Source organism: Pseudorca crassidens, chromosome 7 (assembly GCF_039906515.1).
Source record: "Pseudorca crassidens isolate mPseCra1 chromosome 7, mPseCra1.hap1, whole genome shotgun sequence".
Taxonomy (NCBI): Eukaryota; Metazoa; Chordata; class Mammalia; order Artiodactyla; family Delphinidae; genus Pseudorca; species Pseudorca crassidens.
In genome coordinates, this window is record NC_090302.1 from 4,757,557 (window position 1) to 4,777,560 (window position 20,004).

General features: G+C 46.3%; 1 protein-coding gene across 4 annotated transcripts in view; it reads left to right on the forward strand.

Moving 5' to 3' along the window:
• MED27 (mediator complex subunit 27) overlaps window positions 1-20,004 on the forward strand; it is a 195,694-nt gene that overhangs the window by 62,318 nt on the left and 113,372 nt on the right. For 3 of the 4 annotated variants that reach the window (XM_067742885.1, XM_067742886.1, XM_067742888.1), the window contains exon 3: window positions 1,251-1,381. In XM_067742885.1, coding sequence (XP_067598986.1) covers window positions 1,251-1,381 — 131 coding nt within the window. Of the gene's footprint in view, window positions 1-1,250; window positions 1,382-1,829; window positions 2,326-20,004 lie in introns of those variants that run through there. The other variant, XM_067742887.1, reaches the window with a different exon arrangement.

Sequence of the window (20,004 nt, forward strand, 5' to 3'; positions counted from 1 at the left end):
CAAATTGGATATAAGCTTCATTTGGCAATGAGTGAGAGTGATGAGTTGTATTTTAAATGGAAAGATCCTTATGATCGGAGTTGGGGGCGAGGGAGATTGACTGCATTGGGGCGCAAGGGAACTTTCTGCAGTGATGGAGATTTTCTGTATCTTGATTGGGGTGGCAGTGTCCCAGGTATACGTTGTCAGAACATCACACTGTACGCCTAAAATGTGTGCATTTTATTTTATGTAAATTATAACTCAATAAAGCAGATTTTTTGAAAAGTCCTTGTTTGTTTTAGAATCAGGCAGTGTTATTTCTCTTTTCCAATAGAGAAATCAAAGTCTAGAAAAGTAAGATGATCTGTCCTAAGTAACCTCGAAGCTCAGCAGTTTGTCGTGAACAAAGCAAAGGATGCTGGCTGTCAGCCCATTTAAAGCCTCCTGCCTCCTTACCCCAGTTGTGTTGTTCCAGTTGCGTGCCCATGGAGTGGGATTAACTTCTCCAGCCATTTCTGTTCAGTGAACCTATATCCATTTGTATACGTTATCGTAAGATATATTCACGTGTTTATTCTTGTGATTGATACTTGTATCTTAACCCCGGGAAACAGCAGCCCAGCGGTATGTTTGAATCTGTTTATGATAAGCCTGTTGTGCGCCTGGTTTACTGCAGTGGACCATGAGTTATATGCTTTTTATTATAAGCAAGACATGACGGCAGCAGGAGTTCCCAGAACTAATCTGTCTTTAAGGAAGCCCACTGGCTCCTCTTGTAAAAAAATGACATAAGCTTTAAAACCGTTTACATAACGCATATATGAATAGCGGTGAAAAATAAAGTAAAAAATTATCCCAATTCTACTATTTAGAAATACGCTGTTAACATTTTAGAGAACATGTTTCTAAGCGTCTCTCTGTTTACAGTGTAACCTGTTTGGTTTTTTTTTAATTCAACAAAATGGTGTTTTAAAGTTCTCTACGTATTTTACCCAATTTCCCAGTTACTGTTGGGCATTTAGATTGTTTCCAGTTCTTTATCGTTTTGTAATGCCACGATGAACACCTTATTCATGTTTCTTTTCCTATTTGTCTGATTATCTCCTTATAAATACATTCCTTGAAGCAAAATGTTAGCAGCTATATTTGAAGTTATTAAAAATGTTCTGAGCCGGTAAGATGTATCAGGTCTTGATAGTGTAATACCCCTTGTCTAGCTTTTACCAAATGTTATTTTTCTTCCCCTTTTGTTTGGTTTTTCTCTGCAGTTGCAGTACCATGCAGGTCTGGCATCTGGCCTTTTGAATCAACAGTCGTTGAAACGTTCTGCTAACCAGATGGGAGTATCTGCTAAACGTAGACCAAAGGCTCAACCCACGACTCTTGTCTTACCGCCTCAGTGAGTGATGGGTTTGAAAAACGTACTTTTGTCCTGGGGGAAGTCTGCTCTGTGCTTGTTTTTAGCTAATGGAAACTTGATTTTGCAAAGTCATTTCTTTCTTTTAAAAAGGTATCTGTTAAGATTAGAAACCAAACATGTAGGTAATCTATTTTGCATAGGTCTTAAAAGAAGCAGTTATAATGCACTTCATAGTTTACGTGGTTTGTGTGTGACTCTAGGACTTCAGGATGCCTCAGAGCTTATTCTTTGTTTCCTTGTCACATTCCCAGAGTTGGCAGAGCATAAGGGCAGTTCTCCTTATCTTACAAATGACACAGCCGAGGAGCACATTTTGATAAGCTGCAGGCCATCCAGGGAATCTGGTAGAGCTGGGATTAGAATCAGTGCTAGGCCCACTGATTCTTTTTTAAAATAGTAATATATGTGCTCTTCCTGTTCCCAACAGGAGAGATAGCAGACACTGTAAAGTGTACAGGTCACTGGTGGTTCACATGTGTATACCTCCGTGTAGCTCCACCCAGATCAAGCCACGTGGCCACCGCTTCCAGAACCCCCACGAGGGTTCTTCTCGTGTTCCCAGTGCCGCCTCCCTCCCCAAGTTTAACAGCTATTCTGACTTCCTTGAACAATTGATTTTACCTGTTCTTGAAATTCATATAAGTGGAATCACACAATATGTAATCTTTTATATCAGCTGTCTTCACTCAACACAGTATCTGTTAGATTCATCCAGGTTGCTTGTTCTTTTTTGTTGCTGTGTAGTATTCCTTCGAGTATGCCACAATTATTCTACCCGTTGGGTTGTTCTTTACTAGAAGCCCCAGTAGATGAAGGCCAAGGCTCAGTCAGTGATGTGGAGTCAGAAATTGAAGCACACCAGTCTTTGCCAGTAGCTTTTCTATCCACGTGAACACTCCCCTGAAAGGGGCACTACTCCCCAAAGTTCGACTTGGTCTTTAAACACATTGCCCAGCCCAACCCGCCCTCCTGTTGTACCCTCTTTTGCTTACATCCTCAGTTACAAACTACATTTTAAAATTCCAGTCCAGAGGAGTGTTTGCAGGGGAGATTCGGTTGTTTGCCTTTACACAGGATCTCATTTATTTTCTGTTTGGTTAGCAACTATTTATTATGCCTGCTCTCTGCCACGCACTGCCCTAGGCTCTGGGGATACAATCATGAGCAAGACAGACGTGGTCCCATCTTCCTGAAGCTTTTGGTTTAACTGGGATAAAAGACAAAAAACAAGTACCCCTAAACAAATTAATAAATTACTACAACGATTTCTGGTTATGATTAGTACTTAGGAAGGGAACACATAGGGTGGTAAGGAGGGGTCAGAGAAGGCCTCTCCAAGGAGATGACATGAGGGGGAGACCCGGAGAACGAGGAGGAGAAGGGCCATTCGGGAGCTGGGAGATTGCAGGGGTTGGCTCTGGGGATCTTTGCTCTCACCAGTGGACACCCATAGCCCACCATTCCTATGACTTTCAGGTTTTCTTCACAGTTAACGTTTGCTTCCAGGACGAGATGAACATAACCAGCCAGCCTCCAACAAGTTATTTTTTGTCTGCTGCAGGCACAGGTGCTATCCTTTCCAGAGACTACAGGGACAGTTTCTTTGAGTGATGCAGGATAGAGAGAGTTTTCACCATTTGGCAGGAAGCTTCTTCTGTCTCATGCTTCTCATGTGTTGATTTGGTGGTTCTGCACATCTCAACTTTCGGCTCTCAAAAGTCTAACGGGCCCTTATAACTTGTCATCTTCTCTGCTTGGATTGTCTACTGAGGCAAGATGCTTGGCGAGAAGTGAAAGACTTTCTAATGGTCCCGCAAGGCTGGAGCCAAAAGTGTTTGTTGCTAACTCTCTCTTGACAAAAGTCAATTCTTAGTCCATCTGTTCACCATTTGTTAATTTGCATTGGCTTGAAACCTGTTTACAGGTGACATGCTATTATGAGGACACTTAGAAACTATTTTAAGCACCAAGGCAATCAACAGACTCTGTTCGCATGCCAAAAGAAAAGAAAAGAAAAGAAAACAACTGGTGTTCACAACTGTCATTATAAATTTATAATAAATCACTTACAATACTTAGTTTCAAAGAGAAAAGTGGTTACTGCGTCCTAAGAATACAACGTTGAAATGATTTCCTTTACTTAGTAGACTCTTTCCTGTGAAAATTGACTGCTGCCTTTTCACATCATTGAGCTTTGTGGACTCACATTATCCTGGAATCCCTTTGTAAAGTGACTGTCCAGTAGGCAGGATCTACAGCTAAAGGACATTCTGTTCACTTTTATTGAGCACCTACTATGTGCCACTTATAGTGTTAGATGTCCAGAATAGAGACACCAGCAATTCATAGCTGCTGGCCTAATTGGATCATATATATATTTTTTAGACTAAAAAATAGGACACTAGTAATATATACATATTGTACATTTTGAAAAGACCAAAGGTATTAAAAAAGGAAAGAAAAAATAATAATACCATCACCCTGAGAAAGTTATTGTTAAAGTTTTGATGGATATTGTTCTAGATTTTTTTCTATGCGTATGTAATATATAATTTTTAAAAACAAAAAACAACCTTCAAGAAGAATTGTAATATTGTTCTGTATCACATCCCAACGTTTGTTGAATGTAGTTCTTAGATTTTAAGGTAGTATAATTTGACCTGTGGAATACTTAAATTTGCTTGTTAATCAGCCATGTTGTGGTTTTATCTGTAGGACACGACTCATTACAGAATTTTTATTGTAAGTATGATATGACCATAAACTATCTTTGTCATTATGGAAATCCCTTGAAAACTCCCTTATAAAACAACACCCGAATCCTCCAGGGTTGCTACAGTAGTCATCTATTGCTACGTAAAAAGTTGCCCCCAAACTTAGTGGTTTAATAACAGTAAACATAATCGCCCGTATTTTCTGTGGATCCTACCTGGGAATGGCTTGGCTGCATGGTTCTGGCTCAGAGCCTCTCATAACATTGCAGTCAGATGGCAGCCAGGACCACAGTCATCTGCAAGTTGGACCAGGGTTCAAAGGTCACTTCCAAGGTGGCTCACTGACATGGCAGGTAAGTTGGTGCCAGCTGTCGATGGAAGACCTCAGTCCCCTCCACGTGGGCCTGTCCACAGGGTGCCTGAGTGTCCTCTGGACTTAGGGGTGACTTCTTCCAGAGCAAGCCATCTAGAAGAAGGCGAGCCAGGCAGAGCCTATCCTTTTTATGGCCTCGCCTCAGAGGTATGTGGCATCCATTCCACCCTGTAGTGTGTTAGAAATGATTCACTACGTCTGACTGACATTCAAGGTCAGCGGGGGGGGGGGGGAGGGGAAGAGCCTCTCCCTTGTGAAGGATGGAGTGTCAGAATTTGCAGACATGTTTCAGGGAATTCCCTGGCGGTCCAGTAGTTAGGACGCGGCGCTTTCACTGCAGGGGCCCGGGTTCAATCCCCGGTCGGGGAAGGAAGATCTTGTAAGCTGCGGGGCGCAGCCAAAAAATTTAGAAAATTTAAAAGTAAAAAAGAATTTGCAGACGTATTTTAAAAGCGCCCCAGTTGCCAATGAGGAGAGCCATTACACAGAGGGAAGAGTGGCGGAGCCTGTGAGCCCCATTGACTTATTTATTCAGCAAATATTTACTCGGGGCCTATAGGTGGTTGGTTCTGTGCTCCGTGCTGGGGATTTGGAGATGAATAAGATAGAATTTCAGCTTTCAGGACACTCTGAGTAGAAATAGAGGAACAAACAAGTAGCAGGGAGTCATAGTCAAGTGTGCCGAGTCCTAAGGAAGTGGTCCTAACGTGCCCGAGAAGGCCACAGGCAGGATGCTGAGAGAGACCCACTCAGGGAGGCCCAGCCAAACTTCACCCGATTTCTCCACTGCCAGCGGTGAAGGACGGAGGCTTTCCTTCATGGAGAGCTGGATGCTTTCTTGCATAGACCTTACAGGATTCTAAGGAAAGGGTTTATTTCTTTTTTTTTCTTTTTTCTGTGTTATATTCTCCAATGACCTTTTTCTTTTCTTTTTTAACATCTTTATTGGAGTATAATTGCTTTACAATGTTGTGGTAGTTTCTGCTGTATAACAAAGTGAATCAACTATATGCATACGTATATTCCCATATCCCCTCCCTCTTACGTCTCCCTCCCACCCTCCCTATCCCACCCCTCTAGGTGGTCGCAAAGCATGGAGCTGATCTCCCTGTGCTATGCGGCTGCTTCCCACTAGCTGTCTCTTTTACACGTGGTAGTGTATATATGGCCATGCCACTCTCTCACTTCGTCCCAGCTCACCAGGAAAGGGTTTATTTCTAAACAGTGGAGGAGGCCGGTGAAGGACCGGTGGCTGGGCCCCTCGCTCGCCCACCCCTGGAACTCTGTGCGTCTGTTAGTGTGGTGGCAGTTGAGTTTCTGCATTGGCTTGTGTCAGCAGTTGGGTGGCACGGAAGCTACTGCCACAAAACCACTGTCTCTGCCTGAGTGCGCCGAGACCACAGGCGTGGCAAGAACACAGGAGAGTTGTACCACACATTAATGTGTTTGTTTTTTAAATGCGGTTGGCTTTAATAGCAGTAGTCTTTGAAAACTCAGATTCTCCCCGAGTTCCCAGAGGATCAGTGATTTGTGGGATTAATGATTCATATCTTTCTCCCCCTCCAAAGAAGCTTGTAAGGAGACAAAGATGTTGTTCATGATCAAAGGTCTTTGATCCCGTATTAGCGTTCAGAGGGCACTGGTGAAGCGACCTCACTTCCGTGATTCCCGAGCGTTCATATTAAGTCTTTTGCAGACGGACACTATCGTTTTCATAAAGGAGCTGTGTCCCCTGTTGCAGGGTAAACATTGTCAGCCTTTGACCTTTGTAGGATTGGGATCAGCCTGGGAAGTGGCTGTCGTACTTGATCGATCTGTGAGTTGCATCCTGAGATCGCTGTGTACTTACTCTATGTCAGCTGGAGCACGTTTATCTGTGCCCTCTTAGATAGCAGTCTCAGCTCTATGCTGTATTGTTTAGTGTGCTTTTGTGGCAACGTGGGATGTTGGTTTTAATCAGTATGGCCAAGCTGACTGGCCTGTGACTCCTGTTCAGCACCTTGGCCTGAGGAAATGCCGGCTTTCAGTGGCAGCAGGTGAAAGACTTCTGTGTTCTTATTTTCCGCACACACAGATCTCATTTAGGTTTCAGGAAAGAAAACATAAATTGTTTTACAGAAAGGTTAGTTGTAAAAGTATTACCTGCCTCCCCCGCAACCCCCTGCCCCGGAAGTTGTCAGGCCAGGCAGTTTCTTTTGTATCACGTTATGGTCTGTGAAGAGGTCCTGCCTACGAAATTAAGGGCCTTTCGCAGGCTGCCTTCTCGCTAGTCACCGGGGACGCGCCGTCCCCGCTCGCGGCCAAGAGCGGCCCTTCTGCTTGTCCACTAGGCCCAGTCCCCTCTCACCTGCTCCGAGCCATTTCTCCGTGGGTCTCCTGTTTCTGTCCTGCTCCGTCAGTGTTCCCCTTCTCCTGGCCCACTCCTGGTAGAATGCAGACATGCTTGCTCCACAACCATCTCCTGGGAGAACACCCGACCCATAATCCCCTCCCCCTTCCAGTTCCCCGCTCCCCTCTCTCCTCTTTACCGCAGACCTCCCTGAAGGAGTTGACTATACATGTGTCCCGTTTCTCAAGCACCCCAGGCAACAACTGCCCCGATTTCTATCCCCGTTCCCTAAACAGAGTCATGCCGCACGGAATACTTTCCTCCTGGTTTCTTTTGCTCGATGTGGTGTTTTGGAGATTCATTCATGGTGTGTGTGTCAGTGCCTCGTTCCATTTTATTGCTGAAAAGGATTCCTTGGTGTTCTTCCGAGCCTGCCAGCGGCATTTCCTCACCATTGGGCATCTGCTTCAATATTGTCTAATACCTTCGAGAGTGTGGGGAGTCTTCACTTCATGCTCCTGTTCTTGGATGACCTACTTCAGGTTTGAGTAACAACAACACACAGAAACTGTGTGCAGGGACAAGTGTTGCTGGAGAGAAAGGCCGCCCATTCAGGAGGTAACAGGGATAATGACACCCACGCACACCTAGGGGGCCCGTGTTTGAACAACAGATTGCCTTCGGTACGGCGGCCACTGATCTGGTTCTGGGAGTTTAACTGAAAGAGGCTCATTTTCTGCCACTGCCTTGCACGCTAATTCCCAAGAAGATCATCGACTTGAAATTACACATGGTGCTTATACAGATGATTGGATTCTCTCCAAAATGTGTGGTAAATGCAGCTTCTGTTCTCGAAAGGCAGAGGCTTCTGTTGTCTTTTGCTTAACGTGAAACCTACAGGAATCACGGAGAGCAAAGCGGTGACATGAATCCGTCCTTGGCGATAGTGATGAACGAGGGGGCTCCACTTACCGTGGTCACTGACGTTTAAACTGAGAAAGGCAAATATTTGCCAGGATGAAGCGCACTAAACCCAGAGTCTCTTCCTGTAGCTTCCTGGCTGTTACATCATTATCTCTTCTGTTGTTGATTTTCCAGACCTTTTTTACTAGTTTTTTCCTCAGCCACACAGAGATGAAACTCCAAGTTTCTGTATTTAATAGCTATGCTCTTACAGAAACCTTGATAGAGACGTCGTTTGATAGTGGCTGTGAACCTGCTTCCTCGCAGGGACCTAATTTTCTTCTTGATCACTTGGGCTTTGTTTTGCCTCCCGAGGACCTTGATATTTGGTTGAGGGCAGAATTTGGTGGTATGTTGATAAGTTTATACTAAATTCTTCAACTTAGATTGTGGTAGGAGCCTTGAACAAGAATGTTTGGCATCTCTTTTTATTAGAGTTTAGCTTGTCTCTGAGCAAAGCGACAGTGAATACACCACGAATGAGAAGCAAACCGGTTCATTGCCGTGAGCTTTAGAAATACACAGCATCGCTTCCTGAATCCCCTTTTCCAGGGATGCTGATTTCCCAGGCTGACTCTGCGCTTGGGCTGGTGAGCAGAGCAAGTGTTCCCGAAAGGAAACAGAGACCTTTGCAGCTGTAAGTTTCCTCACATTCCGCAAAAAGTCATCAAAACTTGAGTAGAAATTCACTAAATCCTCCTTTCCCCTACTGGCAAGTATTAAGTAACAATATTCATTAAATACCACTGAGAGGCTGTGTAATAAAGAAATAATCCTAGGCCTTGGTGGCTATAATTCTCCAGAAGAGTTGAAATTGAGAATATAATTAAAGATTAAAACATTGTTTGCATTCTAGAACATGGAAGAATCTTCCTCTCCATTGCGGGACCATATTAATAAGGAAGAGATCAGTTACCAATAACCAACACTCCAGAAGCTCATTTATTAACATCAGTTATGTTTAAGCTGTCCGACTCAGTATTTCTTTTGCCTTTTTCCTATGAGACTGGAGCTGTGTCCCGGAACAGTGAGGGATACCAGTCTTATCAAAAAAAAAAAAAAAAATTTATCCAAACCTATTCAGCGTCCTGAGTTTGGATAGGAGTGTTAATATGGTAGGGGTTACCTGTCCATGGCTCTTCAATCCTGTAATTCATTGTATCCCTCTGTTTCGTCAACAAAATAATTTTCAGCCTGTTAGTTTCAACCAGTTTTCCTTGTACAGGTTAAAAGGTTGGTAGGAACTGGTATGCCTAGCTGTTTTGAGGTTTTTATCATTGTGGCTGGGAAAAGGGTGAGAACTCTATAAAATGTTGTCAGACCATCTCGATGCTGTGACAGAAAGAAACCCTTGGTGGTCAGATGCCTGGTATTCTGAGCTCGTGCAGCCAGCCTGCACCCTTAACCTCAGCGTGGGAACAGGGAAGAGCCCAGGGCCTCACCCAATTGGATTGTAAAAGTTTAACTGCACAAGCATCATTTCATTTTCTTTCTCTGCTTTTTTGTTGCTGTTCGCATTTGTTTTCCATTTGCCTTGAAATCGAATCAGAAGGCATTTGAGGCCAAGGGTGTGGAATAGTCTTCTTATGTATCCAGGCTCCACTGTTGCCTGTTCCTGGTCTTTAGAGTTTCCATTCAAGGGCCCGGAGAAGACGCAGTCAGTAATAGTTCTTGAAATGTCCTTTTTTATGTTTTTATTGCTTGTGTTATTGTTGGGTGGAGAAGGAAAGTGTCTTTCTCCGTCTGTGGCATTGACTGGGGAAGGGAAAATGTGGTTCAGTGACTGGGCGGATAGAAACCTTCAACCCTGAACTCCTGTACGGCTTTATTTTGGTAACCCTTCCACGGCATTTGCCACTGTCTGCCTTGTGTTTTGTTAAGCCTGGAAACTCCTTGGGGACCAGGGTTCCCTGTGTCCCTTTCCGGCCCGGCCTTGGCTCACATACTGACGGCTGAGTGAACCGGCCCTGGAGGCTAGTTCCCCTCTGTGCTGGCCCCCCCGCCCCCCCGCCAAGCTGATGAGGCGAGAGTGTCTTTACAAGATGTGCTGGACGTGTGTTTGTCCTGCTCACGCCTCTTGATAAGTTGGAAGCGTAAGCGTTGGGTGCATAAATGGCTGGGAGTCAGGTGCAGGAATGCCGCAGGTGAGCATTTGCAGTTGTGGGTCTGGCTCTGCTGAGTGAGGGTGGTAGGGTTGGATCTGCAGGCCGGGGCAGCAACAGCAGGGCCATAAAGGCAGACAGAGGCCTTGCAGCGGCGCCACAGGGAGCAGCAGGCCCGGGGCCCTGAGCAGGGGCTGGTGTGCGGAAGGTGGTGTGTTGGGAAGATGAATCAAGCAGCAGAATGCAGATAAACACGGTGGTCCTTCGTAGGTGTTTAAAAGATAATTGGTTCATGTTACTTATCTCTTACCCCCTCTATTTGGGCAGGAGAAAAATCTCTGGGAGAAATAAACGAGGAATCCCTCATGAATATTAATGTAGAAGTCTGTCTATGGAGAATAAGCATAGGGACATTGTGTTTTAAATGCTCTGTGTCGTTGTGCTCCATTAGCATATGTGTTGTAAAAGAGCCTCTCCTCCCCCTGAGAGAAGCGTATTTGGTTCAACTAGTAGCTGCCTGCCGAAACCCATACTTCAGACGGACAGGAGAACCACTGTGCTCCCCTGCTTCCGCCAGAGGGTTTCCTTGCGTTCACCCGTTCTCAGAAGTGCTGGCCCGTGACAGGAAGCCGGTAGCAAGTCCTGGATCCCGTCTCCTCATCTAGACCCTCCGTCTGGACCTCTGCTTCGTGCCGTCTGGTTTGCTACTGTGTGTGCACATGTGCGTGCTCGTGTGCGTGTGCGTGCTCGCACGAGTGTGTTTATGTTTGTAGCGTTCCCTCTGCACGCATTCATCAAGCCCTCTCTACAGGCTAGGCGTATGCTTGATCAGGCTGGCAGTCTGAAGGTGTAGAAGTGCTCCTGTCTGCAAACCAACGGAAAAGAGAATGAGTTCCCTTTGAAGCACGTGGGAGGTGCCCATAAGCCTTGGGGAAGCGGTATGATGGACCCGACTTGCTTTAAGATACTCCAGCCTTCCACTTCTCAAAAGTGTTGGGGGATATGATAAAAAGAGTTGCTAATTGTTGAAACTGGATCATGAGAATGTAATACTGTCGATGAGATCGTTATACTGTTTATCTACCTTGGAATATATTTTTTAAAATTTCACAACAAAATGGTTTTTTTGGAAATACGAGTCTGGAGCTTGGATTGTTGTTGAAGAAGTAGCGTTTCGGCAGTCAGCAGTATAGACGTGATGGGAGAGGTCTTGGGAGTGGTAGACTCTGCCGGGGTGGCGGAGGGAGACCAGAGGGGGGCACGCAGAGGAAGCACTGGCGAAGGACGCTGCCGCCCTGCCCAGCCTTGCCCCGCCGCCAGGTGGCACTTCAGCCCTTTATTGTCTGCTTCTGGTCCTGGCCTCGCTTCTCAGCTGATCTGTCCTATATTTATCTCAGACCCTCTGTGACGTGGACTAAAATTTAAGACTCCATATCTTCCATAGATTCTGCATCAAAGAGAAATTGCATAAAATAGAAAACTGTAATAAAGAAGCTGGCATGAAGCACCAACTCGAATGTGGCAGCCTGCGAAATCAGTTTAAACGTTGTATTTCATTGCATCCTCTAGTTGCATTTCTCCTTTACAAGGTGATTTTATCCAGGAAGACAGCTGTCTAGTGTGGTAATTACATCACTCCAGCCATTCCTGGGCAAAGGAAGAAAAGAAACGGGTGCTTGAGTAGCACACTCATCAGACAGAAGCTGGATCTTTTTTTAAAATCCCTTTTTGCATAACAAAGAGAGCTTCAGGGCTGTTAATATTTCACACTATGCCACTCCCAACCCACGCTGGTTTTAAGTGAAACTCTCTTTTTTTCATCTTTCTGTTCTTTCTTGGAATGGAAGGTAATTTTGGTGGTCTCTTCATGTGGCTCTCTTTCTTTCTCTGTCTGCCATGTGGACCATTAGTAACCTGTGGAGTTGGGCCCGGAAAGTCCCTATTTAGAGTTATAATAGGCAGGAAGCACCGAGCCAGTATCTCTGTTTATCTGTGCTGAAAACTGTTCTGTAAGCTTTAACAGGTACAGTGACCTCGGTAGTGTGGGAACAGGCCTGAGTTAGGAAGTGGCGTTGTCTCTTAGCTTGAGTCTTTTCGGGGAGAATGGGTTTTGATCTGGTGGTGCCGGTCGCTCTGACAGTCCTCATTCATGGCAGATACACAGAATTTTTAATAATAATTAAAAAAAACCCTATTTTCAGCCCAGGTTATACTTATTTCTAGCTTCCTCAGACTTGAGGTCTATCTCTTCCCCAAGTTTGCTTCGTGTAAAGGAACCGGTCATTGTCATTCTGTCTGGAGGCAGTTCCTCAACCTAGATTAAGCTCTGAGCTCAAGGTCTGCTGGTTCTTAGGATGAGCTCTCAAGGTCAGTCCTCACCCTGGGGACATTTATTTTTGGCTGCATCGGGTCTTCGTTGCTGTGCATGGACTTTCTCTAGTTGCGGTGAGCGGGGGCTACTCTTCGTCGCGGTGTGCAGGCTTCTCATTGCCGTGGCTTCTTGTGGAGCGTGGGCTCTAGGCGCGCAGGCCTCAGTAGTTGTGGTGCACGGGTTTAGTTGCTCCACGGCATGTGGGATCTTCCCAGACCAGGGCTCGAATCTGTGTCCCCTGCATTGGCAGGCGGATTCGTAATCACTACGCCACCAGGGATGTCCCTCTGGGGACATTCTGACAGCTGGGTAGTAGTGGGCTAGAACGGGCTCCCAAGTAAAGGGACCAAGCAGCCGGATGTGGCGGCCCAGCTCTTCTCCAGAGATGAGGGAGCCTTTAGAGCAGTGATTCCCAGCCCCGGCTGCATATTAGAATCATATAGGGAGCTTTTTGTGGGGAGAGGCCCAGTCATCCATATTCTTAAACAGCTCCCAGGGTGGTTCCTGTTTGCCCCTGAAATTCAGGACCCCTGCTCCAGGAGGGGTGCAAGGAACACTCCAGGGATGGAGGTATCTGGGAAAACACTTGTCAGCACGTCTATACGATGAGGGGAATAATTGTTGTGGGGAAAATTTGGTAGAGCCTGTTTGCTCAAGGCTACTGATGAGAACCTGCTGGGATTTAAAACTCAGAAAAAGGTGGATCCTAACTTGGTTGCTTCCTCATCAGCTCCCAGATGTATCCGGTGTCGTCAATACCTTATTTCCCTGACCAGCTTTATTTAGCTTTGTGACTCTTTGGTCCGCAGAATAAGACGGTCTGGTGATACTTTACTTTTTTTCCTTTCAATGTATTTTTATTTTATATTAGTGGTTCGTCCTTCTAGTTAAACTAGTATCACAACTAAGCATGTTGCATTGTCATTTTGGATGCTTTTAAATGTATTTATGTAAATCAGAAGTACACAATTTAGTTCATTGCTGATCTGATGTGTCTTATTTTTCTTTATAGCTTTTTTTAACAGCTTTATTGGGATGTACAAAAAATACAATAAATGGCACACGTATAATGTATATAGTTTTTGACATATCTGTGAAACCATCACCTTACTTATCATAATCAAGGTAATCAACACATCACCCCCCAGATTTCCTCATGCCCCTTTGTAAACTTGCTCACCCCATACCTTCGTCCCCGGACAACCACTGAGCTACTTTTAGTTGCTATAGATTAGTTTGCATTTTCTAGAAGTTTATATAAATGGAATCATACAGTATATATTCTTTTTTTCAATGTGACTTTTTTACTCAGCATAATTATTATGAGATTCATCTATAGTGTTGCACGTATCAGATCGTTTCTTTTTATTGCTGAATAGTATTCCATTGAACAGATATACCACAATTTGTTTATTCATTTATCTGTTGCTGGACACTTTCATTGTTTCCAGTTTTTGACTATTGCAAATAAAACCAGTATAAACGTTCAGGTACAAGTCTTTGTATGGACATATGCTTTCATTTTTGTTGGGTAAACAGGAGTACATATCTAGGTCATATGGTAGGTGTGTGTTTAACTTTTTAAGAAATTGCTGAACTGTTTTCCAAAGTGATTGTAGCATTTTACATTCCTTCCAGCAGGGTGTGAGAGTTCCAGTTGCTCCACAGCCTCACTAACACTTGGTGTAGTCAGTGTTTTTAATGTTAGACATTCTAATAGGTATGTAGTGGTATCTCGTTGTGGGTTTTTTTTTTTTTTTTGGCGGTACGCGGGCCTCTCACCGTTGTGACCTCTCCCGTTGCGCAGCATAGGCTCCGGACGCACAGGCTCAGCGTCCGTGGCTCATGGGCCCAGCCGCTCCGCGGCATGTGGGATCCCCCCGGACCAGGGCACGAACCCGTGTCCCCTGTATTGGCAGGCTGTCAACCACTGCGCCACCAGGGAAGGCCTCATTGTGGTTTTAACGTGCATTTCCTCAGTGAATAATGATGTTGAGCATCTTTTCATGTGCTTATTTACCATCTGTATATTTTCTTTGGGTGAAGTGCAAAAATTTGAGAAATGTAGGTTTCCTTTCCTTTATGGCTTTGAAAATGCCTTAATATAGAGTCTGTCATAGATAAATTATTATATATTGGTGAGTATCTGTCAAGTACCTACTGTGTGCTCATCGTTCTACCAGTTGCTGTGAGGAATTCAGAGGAAATGGTCATCGGGGACTGGTGCACCTGGTGATCAAACACTGCAGGTTCTACTTGAGTGTGTCACGGTTTTTCTTCACCATGTCCATCTTCTTTCCTGTACTTGTGTCATGCTGTGGGTCTGGAGTTGATTGGTGCTGGGGATAGGTTTTTAGTTTCATTTGTAGTGATTTTTCTGGTAGGGGTGCTGGTCTCTGAACCGCTGGAGTCTAGACTCTTGCTATTCTTTATCGGTTTTTAAAAAATTGATTAATTAATTTATTTTTGGCTACGTTGGGTCTTCGTCACTGCGTGTGGGCTTTCTCTAGCTGTGGCACGTGGGGGCTCCTTTTCGTTGTGGTGCGTGGGCTTGTCATTGCGGTGGCTTCTCCTGTTGTGGAGCACGGGCTCTAGGTGCATGGGCTCAGTAGTTTTGGCTCGCGGGCTCTAGGGTGCAGGCTCAGTAGTTGTGGCTCGCGGGCTCTAGAGCGCAGTCTCAGTAGTTGTGGTGCACGGACTCAGTTGCTCCGTGGCATGTGGGATCTTCCCGGACCAGGGCTCGAACCTGTGTCCCCTGCATTGGCAGGCAGATTCTTAACCACTGCGCCACCAGGGAAGCCCTATTCCTTATCTTTAATTGGTATTTATTTAGTCTGCTCTGCTTTTTATTAATTTTAAATTAAAATCTAATGTCCATAATGCTAGATGCAGAGTATTCAGTGATGAATAAACCTTCTTTTAAAGAACTTAAGAGTGCCCTGGGGAGATAAGTAAAGAGGCCATTAGGGTTCAAAAGAAGGATATGAAATCAACCCAAGGCAACCAGGAAGGCTCCTTGGAGGATGTGGACTCGGAAAAGTTGAAAATCCCTGTAAATGGACTTAAATATAATGTTGGTGGCTCATATTAGAGCAGCCAAAAACAGGCCCACTGCCCATTAACCCCTAAAAGGAAGGGGCAGAGGCAAGACTCTGAGAAGTGGGAACTGCTGAATGGGACCACTCTATCCCACCTCTCACTCTTCCACCTGAGCCCACTTCCTGGAGTAGTGAAGGGATGCTGATCCCTTCAGCTCTCAAGGAGACTTGCTTGGGGCTTTGAGCAGTTCCTTGTGTCACTGTGTCCTGTAGATGTCATCTGTGGGTGCCGTGATGTGAAGAGGCTTGGGAGGCTGCGGTGAGAGCGGGCCTGAGGCCCAGTGCTCCTGTCTTTGGCTCTTTTTCTGAGGTGGTTGTTCTCCCTTCCCCCTCTCATCTTTGTCCCTGGAAACTTAGTTTTGTTTTTTTTTTTACTGTTTAATAACCACAGCAAGACACTTTGCCAGTCTTGGGATCAAACTTACAGAAGATCCTAGTCTCTAAGCATTGGTAGACACTCATAAAGGACGGAACCACCTTTTGGGATTCCCCTGTGTGCCCTGCCCACAGACTGACTCCATTATGTGTTGTTGAGCAGAACGTCCTCATGCCCCTCCACCTCTCCCGCCCTGATGTACTGCGGGCTCAGGCAAAGACATTCCCAGGTAGATCTTTTGAAGGAATGTAACGTTTGGCTCTGGGAACTTTCTTTCTGTGCAGCTGCCCCGGCTCTCCACACGCAGAGTTAGATTTGCTGGGACTTGCGTCTCCAGAGAGGAAACCGAGGGGGTTTTAGCTACAGATTTGATACCTTGTCCCCTCTCCAGTCCTAGCCCCACTCATTGCAGCCGCAGGAGTGTTTCCTAGGGTCCTTTTCCTTCCACGTATCTACTCCTGCTTTACATCTCAGTGCCCCAAAGAAAATACCCTTGTAAGTCTCTCACAGTCTTAAATAAAATTTCATTTCCTTTTTACCATATCACTAAGCCAGGATAAATCCCAAGCACTGTAGCTCTAGAAGGATGTTCTTTTCCTATCTGACATATAACCAAATAGATTTAGATTTTTTTTTCCCGTTGACTTGGGCACCTTGGGAAAAATAAAATAAAGTAACTGAAATTAAGTAAATAAAGGGCACCAAATTCCTTTTCCTTCTCTTGGCCGGAACTGCCATATTCTCTTGTCAGTTCAAATAGGCCCCGCCCCCACCCCACCCCACCCTACCCCACCCCTCGGCCCCAAGTGTGGCATGCAGAGAACCTCACTTCACAGATCGGAGGTGGGCTAGGATGGGTTCTTACAAATGAACTTCTCCTCTCCTTTAAAAGATTTTTTTTTTTGCACTTTTTTTTAACAAAGGGCACTTAAATATTTAAAGTCTTCTAAGACCAATTAATTTAATACAGTTCATCCAACAGACATTTAGACAGCATGTGGCATTGTCCTGCCCATTAAGGAACCTCTGATATTGTAGAGGGACGTGTCTAGAGTGTCATGAAAGCCCAGACCCAGAAGAGCCAGGAGGCAGCTGCTTCCCTCCCATCATTTCACCGTGCAGGAAACTGAGGGTGCAGGTGGGGAGGTGTTTCTCTCCAAGAAGTCACAGAGGTTCACTAGGAGCAGAGCCAGGACTGGACCCTTGACTGTTCTGCTCCTGCTGGTATCCTCCTGCTTTCTCCTGACTTGGGGGGGGGGGCAGCGCAGGAGGAAGAGAGAGAGGAGAAAACACCCCGAAACAGGATATTAAAAAATTGCATCATTTTTTAGTGGATGCTTTTGGATGGTATCATAGAATCATCACCCCTGTTTGCTGTTCTGAGATTCCCCGCGTGGGATACTTCACTGATTGCTTATTGAGTCTTGTGTGTGAGCCTAGCAGAGGCCACACAGCCCTTGCTTCTGGTTCTTTGCAAGAAGAAGGGGGCGGTTTCAGCATTTGTGTGTTACGAATTCCAGCTCTCTGCTTCAGTGCTCCTTGTGGCCCTGGAGCTCTGCCCTGTTAGCACTTCTTTTTGGCAGAGAAACGATACTTTATCAGCCAGTAGGGACAGATATTTCTGTTCTACAAATGAGCCCAGATTTATAGACTCTGGGTTCAAAGAAATGAGGTGAGGGATCACCGACCAAAGCGGAACCTACAGGGAGGGAAGAAAGAGCATAGGACTGGTTAGTGATGAAAGCCAAAACAAAAGGCACCCGTTTCATTCTTACATTTGTCCTCTGAGAGGTACTGCTACTCTCCTTGCCTAAACTTTGTCCAGAGTCTCCCAGCTGGGAGGTGGCGGGACTAGGGTTCAGACCTGGGCACTGGGGCTCCGGAACCCACACATCTGAGCCGTACAAGTTAGCGCTGTGCCTTGCATTCACCTCTGTCATAGGTCAGGTTTTTCGGTAGCAGGTGCTGAGATGGAGTTTGGGGTGCGCTATATTTATTAGGGCTCAGAACCTGTCAGAGGAAGGGGGAAGACGCATGACTGGACAGGGGAAGACGGTAAACTGTGATACAGTCTGACAAAGCCCAGGAGGTCTATGGAGCGAGCATGGCCTGTACGAGCTGTCCTGCGTCGGCCAGTCTTGCTTGGTCACCAGACGCACGTGGCTCCAGGAGGGCCGTGACTGCAGTGGGGTGGCTCTCTGAGGCTGTCCCTGGGTGAGCTGACCGCTGAAGGCCGAGTGCTGACCGCGCTCCCATAGGCAGGCAGCAAGGTCTTCCTGGAAGAGGGACCTGTTGCTGCATGTCCTTGTCTGTCACGCTCGGTCAGCCACACCACTGTTCCTGTACGGCTCAGTATTGGTCTCTGTTGCCGGCAGTTTGGACATTTGTTAGCATCAGTAACTATGTCAGCTCTTCTAAGTGCAAGTCCGTGCTGTTGGGCCCATTCCTGCCACTGTGGCCACTTTGTTCATGGGTCCATCATGCTGACAAGGCTGATCGATATTAACTGGTCAGGTCACTTTTTCCCCTTGATTATCCAGTGCTCTTCCATGGTGGGTGATACAAAGATCTTCTACCCTTCAGCGCACCCCCATGTGTTCATGCATGTCTGCCCCTTAGACTTTCTTGTCCTGACCTTCCAGTCTTTCCTTCTAGGCCCTTGACAATCTGACTGGACCACTCATCACTGCCCATGAGCCCATATATCGTCTATCCTGTGCCACTTGTTTTTCTACACAAGGTTGACACCTTGCTGCGAATGCTCTGAGCCTTACCTGTCGGGAGGCCTTTCCCTTACTGCTGGCCTTTACGCTCATCCCAAGTGAGTCTGTAACGTAGCTGCTGTGCACTGTTGGCTTGTGTGCACATACCAAGGCGGCCTGTCTGTGAAGCAGGCTTGGGCTTTTTCCTCCTCCTCCAGTCGATCGTATGGGATTCCCTATACAGACAGACACAGGCTGCGGGAGGGATGCTGAGACAGCGTGGTGGCGCCCTAGAGCCCAGGGCCTCTGGCTCTCCTCATGCTCCGTCCAGGGTGTACTGCTTCCATCTCAGGGCTGATTGTGGCTGGGCCTGTGCAACCTGAGGACTTGGTGGGTCTGACAGCACCCAAAGAGGCCCGCCAGACGCGGTGCTGCTTTTCCTCGTGATAAGAGGTGCAACATGCAATCATTATGTTTCACTTTACGTAGGTGTCAAGAGCTGCGAAAGGCCTGAGGCTTTTGCCTCCCCGCCCCCAAGCTAAAATGTGAGCTTACCACAGTCACATAGATGCTGACAGAAGTCCCAGGAAAAGGAGTAGCCAGGCTGTCAGCAGGCTCTCCTTAGTTTCCTGAATCCCTTAGGGGTGACTCGGGTGGGCCTAGACGGGTGCCTGCCCTCGCAGTGGGTTACATCACAGGAAGGGACACTGAGCCTGGAAAACCCACCGCATTAGAGCAGCCTGTCAGCAAGTTTGCTCTTTATTTGCAGGGAGATGTTACCTTATCCCTCAAGGCTGCTCCCTGCAAACACAACCTTGAGAGATGTCCCAGATAAAGAGTGGTCAGGGCCTTGTATTCTCAGCATACCCAGCAGATGTGTAGGGTGTGAGGAATCTGCAGAGGGCTGTCTCTCTACAGTGAGACGTCCTGGCATGCACCTGGCCTCCGGATCCCTAAACATTTTTATGGATGGGGAAGACATAGCATGTATCTTACCAATGCCTCCAACGACCTGGCCACCTCCTGTTCGTCTGACTTGATCAGTATCATGTCGTTATGTCATGGATCACTGTGACGGTCAGAGGGATGTCTAGACATCCAGGGCTCTTCCTGCTGTGTTATGACAGAGGGCAGAAGTTTGCCCGTAGGCAAGACTGTAAACGTGTACTGTCCCCCCCATGGAATATGAACTGTTTCTGATCTTCTCGTTTGATTGGAATAAAAAATGCATTCACTAAACCAATGGCTTTGTATGATCAGAGACTGTATTATCCTGCTCTAGAAAAGATGTTGCATCTGACACAGTGGCTGTGATCAGGGCTACCTTCCTGGTTGAGCTCTCAGTAGTCTGCAGTTTTCCTCCAGGATCTGTCTGGTTTCTGCAGGAGTCAGACTGGCAAATTACACCAGTCCAGATAGGATGGAGACCACTTCCTCTGCATCCTTGAGATCCTTCAAGATGGTACTAATCTCTGCCATTGCCGTGGGGTGCAGTATTCTCTTTGATCTACTACTGTCTTGCCTGGGAGACAGTGGTGGGGTGGGGCAGGGCAGCATCACACTTCCACTTGGCC